This window comes from Sminthopsis crassicaudata, chromosome 4 (assembly GCF_048593235.1).
Source record: "Sminthopsis crassicaudata isolate SCR6 chromosome 4, ASM4859323v1, whole genome shotgun sequence".
NCBI classification, from domain to species: domain Eukaryota; kingdom Metazoa; phylum Chordata; class Mammalia; order Dasyuromorphia; family Dasyuridae; genus Sminthopsis; species Sminthopsis crassicaudata.
The window spans coordinates 295,275,767-295,289,849 of record NC_133620.1 but is presented as its reverse complement, the minus strand read 5'-3'; the positions used below and the strand labels follow the sequence as shown (position 1 = coordinate 295,289,849).

Genomic DNA, 14,083 nt, shown 5'->3' with positions numbered 1-14,083 from the left:
GTCTTGAGGAAAGTACTTTCTGAATTTTAGAGTGTTGTAGAAATATGAGTTACTTGGCAAGAATGTGGTACAGAGTAAAATGGAAAGGTAAATTCTAGAGATGTGAAAGAAAATTGTTTCCTTTTGAAACTGGAGGGAAGGATAAGATAATACAGATACTGGTATTTTAAAGTGAAGAAAATGTTATATGAAGGGTTCTTATCAATAATCTCAATCTGATTTTTTTTTATTATTCAGTTAGCAGGGATTTATTAAACTTCTGCCTTGTGGAAAGCCCTGTCTTAGATACTAATGATACAAAACCAGAAATGACAACCCTGGTCCTCAGGGAGTTTATTAGGGAAAAATACATCTTGTACATAGTTAGATAAAGACAAAACATTTGAATAAGGAGAGGTCACTAACAACTGGGAAGTGTAGAGGAAGGCTTCACATATTAAAATGAGGAGAGAATAGAAGCAAAGAGGCCAGTAGGCTATTGTAGACAAGAGGCAATGAAAGCCCAAATTGAGGAAGTTGCTCTGTTAATGTAGGGAAAGGATTGTATGGGGTTATATATTGTAGAAACATTAGCCACAAAACTTGGCAGCTGACAGTATTGGGGACAAAGAGGAAGAGGGACCAGTTACTAATGACTGAGGTTACAAACCTGAACTTGAACAAGATGCTCTATCTTCTTACTGTGCATTTGGACTGTCCTTCTGTACCTGGAATGCTCTCCCTCCGTATTTCTGTCTTCTGGATCCTTCAAGTCCTAGCTAGCTAAAGTCCCACCTTCTACAGGAAACCATTCCTGATCCCTTTTAATTTCACTACCTTCCCTTTATGTATTATTTCCATTTATTCTGTCTATAACTTGTATTATACTTGTATACTGTTTACACATTGGCTCTCCCACTAAAGTGTGAGCAAGAAGTAAAAAGGGAGAGAGAGGTAGTCTGGAATGACTGGGTAGAAGATAGTAGCTAGTCTGAAGAAACACAATCCCTGAGAGTTCACCCTTGACTTAGTTCCTCTTAGAAATGAACTCCATAGTTCAAGTTCGGAGAGTAAAGCAACAACAGCTGAAAGTTGGTGGGAAATGAAGTAGGAGAAGGCAGGGGGTGGTTGAGTCAGAAGTTACAGGAAAGTAGGCTCAAAACTGAGAAGAAATGTAGCACTTAAGGGAAAAGGTTTCAGTTGCATGATGGGGTCAAAAGCCAGCAGCAAGGTTTTGTGAAGGAGGAGATTGAGTTGTAATTAGCCTTTTATGATTTTGTGAAAGATAAAAAAGATAAAGGAAAATATGGATCAGATTTAAAGATTTATTGATGTCTTTTCTTTTTTTACATTGTGGATTTGGTATACTACTCTCACTCCTAATTGAGCCCTCCTTTGTTACAAAACAACTAAATAAAACTGATCTACAAAACAACTGCTTATAAGAGAATGTAACATTCTAAATTAGTAATTCTCTCTCTTTTTTTTAATTTTGAGAGGAATGAAGTGTTTTATTAGCTGTTCTCTGGAACCTGCAGGAAATATAAATTCTTTTTTGTACTATTGTTTCAATTTAATTATGAGAGAAATAGATTTATTACTTTGCATTTGGGGCACAAGCCTGGAAGAGAGATCTATTAATTTAATTCTAATTCTGAGAACTTCTGCTCAAAGAGAAAAATTCCAAAGAGGACAGATTTTCCCCATGTTTTCATAAATCTTGTAAAAGCCATCTTTGACTTGCAATTTGTAATCTACCCAAAGACATAACTCTATAGTAAGATCTCAAGTAAAAGTTCTGTAAACAAATAGTTATGATTCATCAAACGAAAGTAGTTTTCTTACCTTTTGGCATTCCCTAGAATTATTTTGCTGAAACTTTTTATTCCCTTTTAAATCATTTTCCTTTTTTTTTATTATAGCTTTTTATTTACAAAACATATGCATGGGTAATTTTTCAACATTGACTCTTGCAAAACCTTCTGTTCCAACTTTTCCCCTCCTTCCTCCCACCCTAGATGGCAAGTAGTCCAATACATGTTAAATATGTTAAATCCAATATGTATATACATATTTATACAGTTATCTTGCTACACAAGAAAAATTGGATCTAGAAAGAAAAAAAAAAAACCTGGGAAGGAAAACAAAAATGCAAGCACATAATAACAGAAAGAGTGGAAATGCTGTGTTGTAGACCGCACTCATTTCCCACAGTTCTCTCTCTGGGTGTAGCTGATTCTCTTCATTACTGAACATATTGGAACTGGTTTGAATCATCTCATTGTTGAAGAGAGCCACATCCATTATAATGATCTCCTAGTTCTGCTTATTTCACTTAGCATCAATTCTTATAAGTCTCTCCAAACCTCTCTGAAATCATCCTGCTGATCATTTCTTAAAGAATAATAGTATTCCATAGTATTCATATACCACAATTTATTCAGCCATTCTCCAATTGATGTTAAATCATTTTCCTTAAGGATTCTGGTCATAGGTGAACTCAGGAGGTATTAAGAGATTTTTAACTGAAATCATCAAGCATTATCCTAATCCTTTTGGAAAAGAGTAATCTCTGAGCTAACCAGACCCCTCTCTCTCTCTCTCTCTCTCTCTCTCTCTGTCTCTCTCTGTCTCTCTCTGTCTCTCTCTGTCTCTGTCTCTGTCTCTCTCTCTCTTTTTTTAAGAAATGAAGTCTTTAAAAAGAATGCTATAAGATGATTTCGGTGCAGGGCATTGTTTCAGCAGCACAATTGATAAGTTTCTTATTTAGATGTGTAGTCCAAAGATTTTGGGCTAGGATACTGAGAAAATGGCTTTTTAAAAATATTTCTAAAAGGGATGAGGGAGGCCTAATGTTTTTTCCACATGGTCTTTGTAAAAAAAAAATAATATTTTGTTCTGTATCTGCTTAATTTGGTAATGATTCGATCAATGCAATAGTGTAACTTTCTTCATGAGAGCAGGAGCTGAGGAGCAGATTGGTACAGGGGAAAGATTGCTGCATTTGGACTCGGAGAAGCTAGGTGTGATCTTGGGCAAGTTACTTAGCCTTTGGATTTAGAGGTTGAACCAGCTCTTCCAGCTCTAAATCTGTGATGCTGGAAAGTAGGCCATGAGTATATAAACCAGGTTTGGGATTTTGTAGGATGTAAGACAAAGGTATTGTTTTTAACTCATTAACTATAGAGTAAAAACTGAAAGGAGGCAAGTGCTAATGGTCTGAGAGAGTACAAGGAGTGGAAGTTGCAATGAATTCCCTTTTAGCTCTCAGTCTATTACTGTAATCTTTTATGGAAAAGTGAAGCTAAAGGAGAAATGGAAACACAAAAGAGATCTAAAAAGGAAATATCAGAGACCAAAGTACTGAAAATGGCCAGTCTTGGCTAATAGCAAAAAGTGAACTAAGGGACTAGTTAGTTTGAGGGACTTCAGTATTTATCTTGAAATTCTGGAGTGTGAGGTCAGGGGTTAGTAGAGAGGAAGTCAATTAAGAAATTACTTGAGATAAAGGGGAGTAATAGTAGAGCTGGGTGACTGTCAAAAGAAAAGAAATAGTTTAGTGTTGGGAACAGAGTGAGCATCTGAAAGTGGCTTTGAGATGCAGTGTTGGGGGCACGTGAGAAAAAGTGCATTATAAAGTCTGTCTTTTGGAGAGAACCAGGTTTCTGAGAATGTTAAGAAAATGTAAAGGATATGAAAGGAAGAAATCTTAGATGAGGGAAATTTGTCAAAGATTAAGCCAGGGTTTTAGAACTTGGAGTTTGGGGTGTCACAATGATAGATTGTGACTGAATCAGAAGGATTAAAGGAGGAGGGAGTAAACTGGTTGGTTCATTGGACTTCCTCAGTTACTGTTCTGTCTCAGACATCAGGGAGGTAGAATTGAGGCAGTAAGATCAAGTTTCATGATTTAATTAGTCAATCCCTGGTGATCAGACCTTCAGGGTCTGACTAGACTCTCACTTTATCTTATCCTATGGTAGGGAGACAGTAGTGGGGCTATAGACTGCAATGACTTCTATCTATCCTTGGTAGCTGAAGCTTTGGATCTACGTGAGGACCTGGCAAGCAAGAGACTGGGTGTTTAAGGAATTCAACCATTATATAGGGCAGGGGTTTGGTGCAGAGTAAATTAGGTGGTATCTCTGTAAATACCAGGAAGTGGAGGCCTTCAAATCTAGTTCCTAAAAACAATTAGATCTGGAGTCCCTCCCCCCTTCTCAAATTCAGTAGTAGAGAAGGGAGAAGGGGCTAAGTGTCTTAGTGTCAGTGTTGGGCACTTATGTAGTGGTAACTAAAGGGTGAGGCTTTGGTGTGGTGACATATGGGATACAAGAGATTCAGCTTTCACAAAAGGAGTTGGTGTTCCTCCTCTTCTTCCCTTCACCAATCAGGTGAGATAACTTTGGTCTTGCATCCTGGCTTAGTAAGTCACTGTGTACTACTACATTGTATGTGCTTCATGTTTGTCTTCTCTTTTAGTCTGATTTTTTTCCCTTTAATCTCTGATCTTAACTGTCTCTATTCTCTCATACCTTTACACTTTATGATATTTCTCTTATGATTGCTTTAAAGATTCCCGAGATCTCTACTCATTCCCTCATGCCTCATTCCCTTCCCTTTATTGTTATTCCCTGACTAGTTCCCCTCAACTCATGAAAACTCATGTCTTTCCTTTCTACAGACTCCTCATCTGGTGAATCTAAATGAAGATCCCTTGATGTCAGAGTGTCTGCTCTATCACATTAAAGATGGTATCACCAGGTAGCCGTTCTTTTCAGTCACCCTTTTTGTATTGTTAGCTTCCAGAGCCAACCACCTTTTGGGTTGGCAGGAGTGACATTTTGGTGTTCTCCTTTGTCTCCACTTCCTGAGAAAGAGAACTACTTAATATAACACTTGTCTTTGGAAATGAAGCCCTTAATAATCCTCAGGCACTCTACCTTACTCATATATGACCTCATTTTTCTAACCTGCTTTTGAATTTGTTATCTAGGCTTAAGGAAGAAATTCAATTAAATGTAATACTGCAGGTCCCAAATCTAGTCCTAGCAGGTCTCTTCCTATCCCTATGCTCCTTATATAGTTACAGATTATCCCTGAGCAAAGTGCCCTCATGGTTAAGTTGTTTTGGGAACCCCAAAGATGGGGGGGAAAGGTAAAGGGAAGGAGTATAATAGACCTCATACCTTGGAATAACCCTGCGTTCCAGGATCAATAGAGAGATTTAATTTTTTCTGTAAGTACTCCTTTGCCTTAGCTGGGATCCTGGCATTTTCAAAGATTCTTCCCTGTCACCATAACCTATCTACCATTTCCCCCTCTTTTCCCTCCTAGAGTAGGCCAAGTAGATGTGGATATCAAACTGACTGGACAGTTCATCTTAGAGAAGCACTGTGTATTTCGGAGCCTCACTCAGCCTGATGGAGAAGGTAATGGGGGTCTTGGGCTGAGCAGGAAGATGGGACAATACTCAATACCCAATGAACATAGAGCTTTTTGCCAGTGCTGTGGGGGTAAATGTTTAATGGGGAGATAATAGTTCTAGACCTCTGGTGACCTGAGGAAGAGAGACAAGATGCACACTTTAAAAACATATATCAACATAGCAAAAAATAAAGGTCATTGTAAGTCAAGATACTCAGCAGGTCATACCAGGTTTGCTGCTATCCTGTGTATTACTTTGAACATCTGTAAAATTGGATTAGACAAGGTGATTTCCTAGCTCTGCCATCCTCTAGTTTTGTGAATAATAATATTGTAATAATTTGGAGCAGTGTTATCCAAAGAACATTTTGAAGAATGGAGAATTGGATGGAGAGGAAGTCAGGTCAATATCACTTTTTCAGTTTCCTCAGAAGGCAGGTGTAGCATCAAGATATATTTTGGGAATGTGCATTTGTTTTTAGCAGAAGTTGCTTTTCTTTGGCTTTTTAAGAAAGACTTCTGGGAATTCTTCTAGAGTAACTGTAAGTAGTGAGGACTTGGGGAATTATGAACCCTATGGGCATGAACCAAAGTTTTCAGAGAAACTTCTTAGCCTGTTTTCTGTAGAAACAGAAGTTCTTTACAGGTTGTGATATCATCCAGGCTAGCTTTGGGGAAACAGTGACTCCACATGCAGTCAGGCCAAGTTAAGTGAAGAACAGATGAACTAGGAGAACAGGGAAAGGGAGCCTCATGTATTGTGACTTCAAGAGATCTATTTCCTGCCCTGGAGTTAAGGGGAAGAGGAACATGTAGTTTTTGTTTTTTTTAGTTTTTCTTCCTCCCAGGATTGGTTTGAATCATAGTTCATTATATAACATTCATATCTAGGTTTAACAGATTGATATTTCTTTTTAATATTTTATTGGTGCTTTTAAAAAACTTTTTTTTTTTTTTTTTAGCCATAATCACTTTCCAGTGATTTTTCTGACACTCCCCCTAATTAATTTCTGCCTTATAATAAGTACAATTGAGCCAGACAAATTGCTACAGTGATCACATCTAAAAATTTGTGTGTCTTACTCTGAATTTCAGGTCATCTGAAGTATGATACTTCACAGTCTGTCTCAGGGAGTTAGTCAGACTAGGTCACCCTAGCAAGTTAATGTGGTTTGTTCTGGCTCAGCTCAATTTTTCAGGCAGCTGTGGGGTTGAACTTAAGTCACTTGCTAAATTTCTGTTAGCTATCTGTCTAGCACAGTACTAAGACATTCAGGCAGGTTACAGGGACACCTGGGAGCAACATACAAGTGCATGAAAAAAAGTCAGTAATAATGTAAGGTTGTATCTAAAGTGTTGAATTGAATGGTATGGGTAGATAGAGGAATTTAGAAAAAGAGGCAAACAGTATGCATTATAGGATTTAGAAGTGGAAAAGACTTAGCACTGTCATCTAGACCAGGGGTGTTCACTTGAAATAGAAACAGATCTGATAAAGAAAACCATAAATGCACATAATCTCTATTGTGTTGTAATTTTTCTTTATTTTGGTAAACATTTCCCAATTATATTTTAATCACTCTGGACTTTTGAGTGTTGCATGTGGCCCATGATAATTTGGCACCTTTGGTCTAGGGTAAACTCTGCATTTTACAGATAGTTTACAGATGGGTTCGGAGATAAAGTAGTTAGTGCCATATTTGAATCCAGGTTTTTCTGACTCCTTCTGACCTAGTGTTCTTTTCACTACATTGCATTGCAGCCTCAACAATGGGCATCTTCTAACCAGCCTGATGCTCTGAAGGCACCTGGGAACTAGCTAGCCCTGCATAGATGCATTTTGGAACATAGGATTGGGTGATGCTAGTTCCCCCCCCCCCCCCCCCAGGTTGTCAGAGTGCCCTAAGCTTCCTTCAGCACAGACCATATTTCTTGGAGGGAACTTTATCTCCAGGTTGTCCAAAGAACTCTTCTCCTCCCCACCCCCCCATACCCATCAAGAATTTCTGTCTTCCCCCCCCCCCCATAACAATAACCTTGGAACTCATATATCAGGTCAGCTTTTTCCAGATCTCCCTCAATTCCACTATTAAAACAGCATGCACACACACTCTCACTCTTAACAGAACCTCCACTTTAGCACTTAATTCCCTATCAACAGTACTTAGGCCCAGCTCCTATCATATACTTTATGGAAGAGGTAGAACTTTAATATTAAAGGACAAAGAGAATGTGAAAAAAGCATTTCGGGAGGGAATGGGGAGAATTCTGAGCAAATTGAACTAAGAAGAATTGAGTATAATGCCCGGGAAACAAGGGAGAAGCTAAACTTATTAAAGCAGAGAGTTGGAATCCAGTGAAGACAATTGATCAGGGAAATTATCTGATGAAAGTTTTAGATGAAGAAGATGAATAGTCAGGCAGTTCTTTGGAGGATGAATTATAGTAGGGTATAAGTTAGGAGCCTGTTGTAATAAAGGTAAAACTGTAGATGATGAAAGTGGGAATGGGGAGGGCTGAATGAAAAGATTGGAGGTCAAAGTGACTAACTAGAATTGTTTCCTGAGACTTCTCAACTTTTCAGATAGTAATAGTAGTAGTGAATGAGGAGGTCCACAACAAAGGCAAATGAATTAGGACTAACTGTTATTTTATTCCCTTTGTGCTGCCACCAGCGGGGCCAATCCATCCCCCACAGGTAGGGGGAGAGGCATTGTGAGCTTGAGAGTATGTGTCTGAGTTTGTGTGATTGAGCATTTGAAAATCTCATTGACTTGGAGTTCTAGGGGAGCTAAGAGGAGGGTGGGACAGTAAAAGCAGGGCAGTTACAGCATACAAGCTCATAGGCACCCTCTCCACCTTGAACTTTCTTTTTTCTTTCCAGTTGTGGTGACTCTGGAGCCCTTTGAGGGAGCTGAGACATATGTAAATGGGAACCCTGTGACCCAGCCACTGGTGCTAAGATCAGGTAGAAGGGTCTCAGAGGTGGGGTTTCTGGTATTGGATGAGTTTGAGGAGACTGCCAGAGGCATGGAAATAAAGTAATAGAATCTCAGAGTTAGAAAGCACTTTGAGAATCTCCAGTGAGAAGGAACCCAGAACTCCTGAAGCAAAACATTTCTCTTTGGGACAATTAAAATTAATCGTTTTTATGTCACTCTGCAACTTCCACCCAAGAATCCTAGTTTTTCTCCCTGGAGTCCAGTAGAAGATCTTCTATTTAAATTACTTGAAAACAAATGTTATGGCCCTTTTAAGTTTTCTCTTTCTCTACAAACAATCCTTGTATAGTAAAAATCCTTGTATACCCTTCTCTCTCTCCAGGCTGTTTCCTGTTGTCAGGTCAAGAGTTTCATAAGGTGGACAGTCATGGTAATACAGTTTCAGGCTCTTAGGGATAACCATGGTATGGGGAAGCTTATATGTTTACTACTCACAACAGTAGCTCCCATACCCTCATAAGGGTTTAAATAAATTAAATATTTTAAATAAAATTGGAAAAACCTATGTGCCCTGGACCACAGGCAAACAATCTTCATCATGCATGAACTGCATTAAGTTGCTTCACTTGATTTGGCTTCTAGATTTGGCTCTAAGGCAGTATTAGAATCACTTATCAGAAGCTAAAAATCTCCTTGTCTATTGGCCCCTTCTCTACTACTTACAAATATGCCCATGTCTCCTCCAGCCTCATAAAACCTTCATTTGATATTTTCATTCCTGCTAATTATCAAACTACTTCTCTTCTGCCTATCTATAATAGGTGCCTCTCTCTTTTTCTTAACTTAGCTTCCAACCATGTCATTGAACCAAAACTGCACGCTCCAGATTTATCAGTGATCTATTAATTGCCGAATTTCCAATTTCTCAGTCTTCATCCTCCTTGACCTTTTCTTCAGCCTTTGATTGTCAGTACCCTCTTCTTGATGCTCTCTTATTTCTAAAATGTTGGGACGTCTCTTTCTCTTGGTTCTTTTCCTACATATCTGATTGTTCCTCCTTTTTCTTTGCTGCGTCTTTATCAAGTTACACTTAATAACCATGAGTGCCCCATAGAGTTCTGTCTTGAGCCACCTTTTCTTCTCTCTCCATACTATTTTACTTGGTGATCAACTCCCATTTGCTCAGTTTTCATCTCCATGCTGATGATTCTCAGCTTTGCTTATTCAGTCCTAGCCTCTGCTGATCTCCAGTCTCACATAAAAATTGTCCTTCAGACATCTTAAAGTGTATCTCCAGTAAGACATCTTAAACTCAACACATTAACTTTTCCCCTAAACTCTACTGTCTTCTTTATTTTACTATTACTGTTGAGGGTGCTGTTGAGGTGTGGGAATAGGGGGAGAGATCCCCTCTGCTCAGAAACGCAGGTGCAGTGCGAAAGAATTCATGAACCCTGAAATCTGTGGCAAAAAAGGATTTTTATTCACTAAGAAGGAGGCTTTCTTAGTGGGCAAAATCCTCATTAGAAGTTTGGCAAAGATATGTTTACCCCTGGTTATATGAGCAAAGGTTGGCCTGGGGCTGGAAGCTGTCTGGGCTAATCATCGAAGGACCATCAAACAAAGATGGAAGGCTTTTCCCAGTCTGGGAACCTCCTGAAGGGGATTCCCACCATCCCCAAAAGATCTATAGAGGATGATTTGACCAACATCTCCAATTGAATGGAGCCACTTGTCTGGGAAGGTATGCTTTTCCAGGGAAAGCCTGAGACTCCAAATTTCCCTTCTTTTAGAGATTAAAAGGGATACAGATTCAGGGTTCACCCCATTAGTACCACCATCTACTCCCCCAACCTCACTTTTTCCTCAATTTTTCTTTTCCACCCCACCTAATATGTTAATTTCACTTTTATAATATCTTGAATACAACCCTTTTCTCTCTGATATTGCCACCTTCGTGCTATAGGATGTTGTCACTTCATGCCTGACTTGTAGTAGCCTGCCTGCTATAAACGCTCTCTACTCCGTCCTCCATTCAGTCACCAAAGTGATTTTGTTAAAGTGTTGGTCTGACTATATTAAAAGGCCATATTCAATTAATTCCAATAGCCTTTTATTACCTCAGAAATTAGCTACATAATCCTCTGTTTGATCTTATAAACTCTTCATAACTTAGCTGTTCTCTTTTCCTCTCTCCCACATATTTCTAGGCTTTATACATCTTACTTTCTGCCACATGTTCTTTGATTACATGACACCGTCTTTCTGGCTATTGCATAAACAAGAAAGTCCATCTGAGAGATGGTATTTTCTCTGGTTGTTCCCTGTGCCTAGGATGTTTCCTCCCTCTAAATCTCTACTTTCCAACTTCCCTTGCTTCCTTTTAAGTTCCAACTAAAAACTTTTCTTCTACAGTAGGAAGCCTTTCCCAGGCTCTTAATTTCAGTGCCTTTGTTTTGTTAATTACTTCCTATTTACCTTTCTTATAATTTGTGCATACATATTCTCATCTATTAGATTTTAAACTTCTTGATAATCTTGTTTTTTGCCTTTAATTATCTTTTGCCTTTTTTTTTTTAATCCCCTGTGTTTAACACAATGCCTGGCACTTAGTAGGTGGTTAATAAATGTTATTGACTATTTTCTTTTCTTTTTTAATAGTTTTTATTTACCAGATATATGCATGGGTAATTTTACAACATTGATAATTGCCAAACCTTTTGTTCTAATTTTTCCCCTCCTTCTCCTCCCCCCCAGATGGCAGGTTGACCAATACATGTTAGAGTATAAATTAAATACAATATATGTATACATGTCCAAACAGTTGTTTTGCTGTACAAAAAGAATTGGACTTTGAAATAGTGTACATTTAGCCTGTGAAAGAAATCCAAAATGCAGGTGGACAAGTATAGAGGGATTGGGAATTCTATGTAGTGGTTCATAGTCATCTCCCAGAGTTCTTTCTCTGGGTGTAGCTGGTTCAGTTCATTACTGCTCTATTGAAACTGATTTGGTTCATCTCATTGTTGGAGAGGGCTGCGTTCATCAGAATTGATCATTAACTGACTATTTTCTTCCTCCTTATCCACAAGCTTAGATAGCATGAGAAGCATTATTTGCTTTGCCAAAAATACACAAAGGAGAAGTCCAAGGAAAATAACTTAAAACAGGCTGACAGGTTTCTAGGGACAGATACAGGAATGTAGGTACAAGGTCCAGGCAATCAAGTTTAAAACCCTCTCACTCTTCCTGTTCCAAGGAAACAGCAAAGTAGAATCAGATTCTAATAACTCTCTCTTGCTTCATTGTTAGTTGGTTCCTAGAAAAAGATAGTTATATTAGCATTAGGGTATGATGAGGCTTCTTGTCCCTGGGTAAAAGAGAGTACAAGGAAGGATACTAAAAAAAATGTTTTTTTTCTGCTACATAGAGACTCTAACTTGGGATGGAAAGGAGAGAGAATGTTATAGTCCCTTTTGGGTATCTCTTGGGAAAATTCTCGTTCTGCTTTGTGGGTAGAGAAATGTTTGATAGATTATTTATCTTCTTCTTTCCCCCCATCTTCAGGGAACCGTATTGTCCTGGGCAAGAACCATGTCTTCCGCTTCAATCACCCTGAGCAGGCTAGACTAGAACGAGAGCGTGGAGTCCCCCCAACTCCAGGGCCACCTGCTGAACCTGTGGATTGGAACTTTGCCCAAAAAGAGCTTCTAGAGCAGCAGGGCATTGATATCAAGCTGGAGATGGAGAAGAGGTGCCTTTGGTGGGGTGAAGAGGGACAAGTGTGCCTTAGTATCTGCTCCCCTCCCTTCTGCTCTGATACCATTCTTTTCTTAGAGGGTCTAGACACTGACTCTTTTTTCAACCCTTAATATTATTCTCCCGTGTGCTGCAATCTACTTCTACTACCTCTCCTCCGTAATTGTGGCTCCTTAATCCCACATGGGGGAAAAAAAAATGGTCCTGAAATTTTTCTTTCTCCCCCACTTTAGGCTACAAGATCTAGAGAATCAATACCGGAAGGAGAAAGAAGAGGCTGATCTTCTGTTAGAGCAGCATCGATTGGTGAGTGGGGTAGGAGAGATCAAGAACTAATGCTGGAGGAGTGGGGAGATTGGCTGAGAAGGACAATTAGCTGTCATGACAAGGCTGATCTCATGATTAGTGATAGGGTTTTGAGTGACAATAGGGTTAGACAAGAATATTATGGGGATGGGAGTTTGAGATTAGGGTGAGAAAAGTGTTTCAGGGTTCTGATTAGAATAAGAAAAGTTAATGAAGAAAAGATAATGTAAGGGAAAAGGTTAAAGTAAAAAAAAAATGGAGTTTGCACAAAATATTTACTAGAATTAAAAGGGACTTCTGAGAACTTGTCCTACTCCTTCATTTTATAGATGAAGAAGTGGAGGACCAGAAAAGGGAAATGATTTGTCAGAAGTCATACACTTTAATTAGAGGTAGAGCTGGGAAAAGAACTTGTCAACTTCATACTTGGTGTTCTTTGTATTGTACCATGATTATTTGCATAACTTCTGTGTGCTTGCTATGATCCCTGTCTTAGTTCCCCTGTGACATACTGAGACCAGACCATCCCAAGGTATAAAATAAACCCTAACTCTCCAGACCTTTCTGTGACCCCAGTATGCAGACTCAGACAGCGGGGATGACTCCGACAAACGCTCTTGTGAGGAGAGCTGGCGGCTGATCTCATCACTGCGGGAGCAACTTCCACCCACCACTGTCCAGTCCATCGTCAAGCGCTGTGGCTTGCCCAGCAGTGGTAAGCGCAGGGCCCCACGGAGAGTCTATCAGATTCCCCAGCGGCGGCGACTGCAGGGCAAGGACCCTCGATGGGCCACAATGGCAGACCTGAAGATGCAGGCAGTGAAGGAAATCTGTTACGAGGTGGCACTGGCTGACTTCCGACATGGGAGGGCAGAGATCGAGGCACTGGCTGCCCTCAAGATGAAGGAGCTATGCCGTACCTATGGCAAACCTGAAGGGCCTGGGGATGCCTGGCGGGCTGTGGCAAGAGATGTTTGGGATACAGTAGGAGAAGAAGAGGGAAGTGGTGGAGGAGGGTCTACTGAGGATGGGGCCCGAGGGGCTGAGGTAGAGGATCTTCGAGCACACATTGACAAACTGACTGGAATCCTACAAGAAGTGAAGCTGCAAAATAGCACCAAGGATCGGGAACTTCGGGCACTAAGGGATCGGATGCTGAGGATGGAAAGAGTCATCCCCCTCACCCAGGTGAGTCAGTTCTTACATCTCTGGACCCTGGCTAGCACCCCTTAGCTTGTCTTTTGCTTTTCTCCCTACCCTTTTCCTGAGGAACCTTTGTTCCTTCACTTCCATCTCTACCTAGTCATCCATTCCCCCATTGTATTCTTTCCTTCTTAAGTCTCTACCCCTTAGCTCTTGTTCCTCTTACATTTGTTCTTTGTAAGGCCCCTGATATAGCTTATACTGTGTAATTAGAATTAATTAGAAGGGACCACTTCAGTACAGTTCATAGATGGTTATCCTCATATATCATGGTAGGGGGGAGAAAGCATAGGATTTAGAGTGCTGAGTTCAAAGCTAGAACTACTACTTTTTTAGTTACTTTTGTGACATTACCAAAGTCACTTAATTGTCCTAAAACTCAATTTCTTTTGCAGAAGGTCAGGGGAAGGAAGGTAAGGGTTGGACTAATGATCTCTTCCAGCTTTAAATTTAATGATTGGAGTGAT

General features: G+C 39.7%; 1 protein-coding gene across 5 annotated transcripts in view; it reads left to right on the top strand.

The window, feature by feature from the left end:
* The window catches only part of KIF1C (kinesin family member 1C), a 31,612-nt gene that overhangs the window by 13,227 nt on the left and 4,302 nt on the right, over positions 1 to 14,083 (top strand). For 4 of the 5 annotated variants that reach the window (XM_074311684.1, XM_074311680.1, XM_074311683.1 and 1 more), the window contains 6 exons: positions 4,664 to 4,743; positions 5,317 to 5,411; positions 8,291 to 8,374; positions 11,916 to 12,102; positions 12,341 to 12,413; positions 12,990 to 13,601. In XM_074311684.1, the coding sequence (XP_074167785.1) occupies positions 4,664 to 4,743; positions 5,317 to 5,411; positions 8,291 to 8,374; positions 11,916 to 12,102; positions 12,341 to 12,413; positions 12,990 to 13,601 (1,131 nt within the window). The remainder of the gene's footprint in view (positions 1 to 4,663; positions 4,744 to 5,316; positions 5,412 to 8,290; positions 8,375 to 11,915; positions 12,103 to 12,340; positions 12,414 to 12,989; positions 13,602 to 14,083) is intronic. The other variant, XM_074311681.1, reaches the window with a different exon arrangement.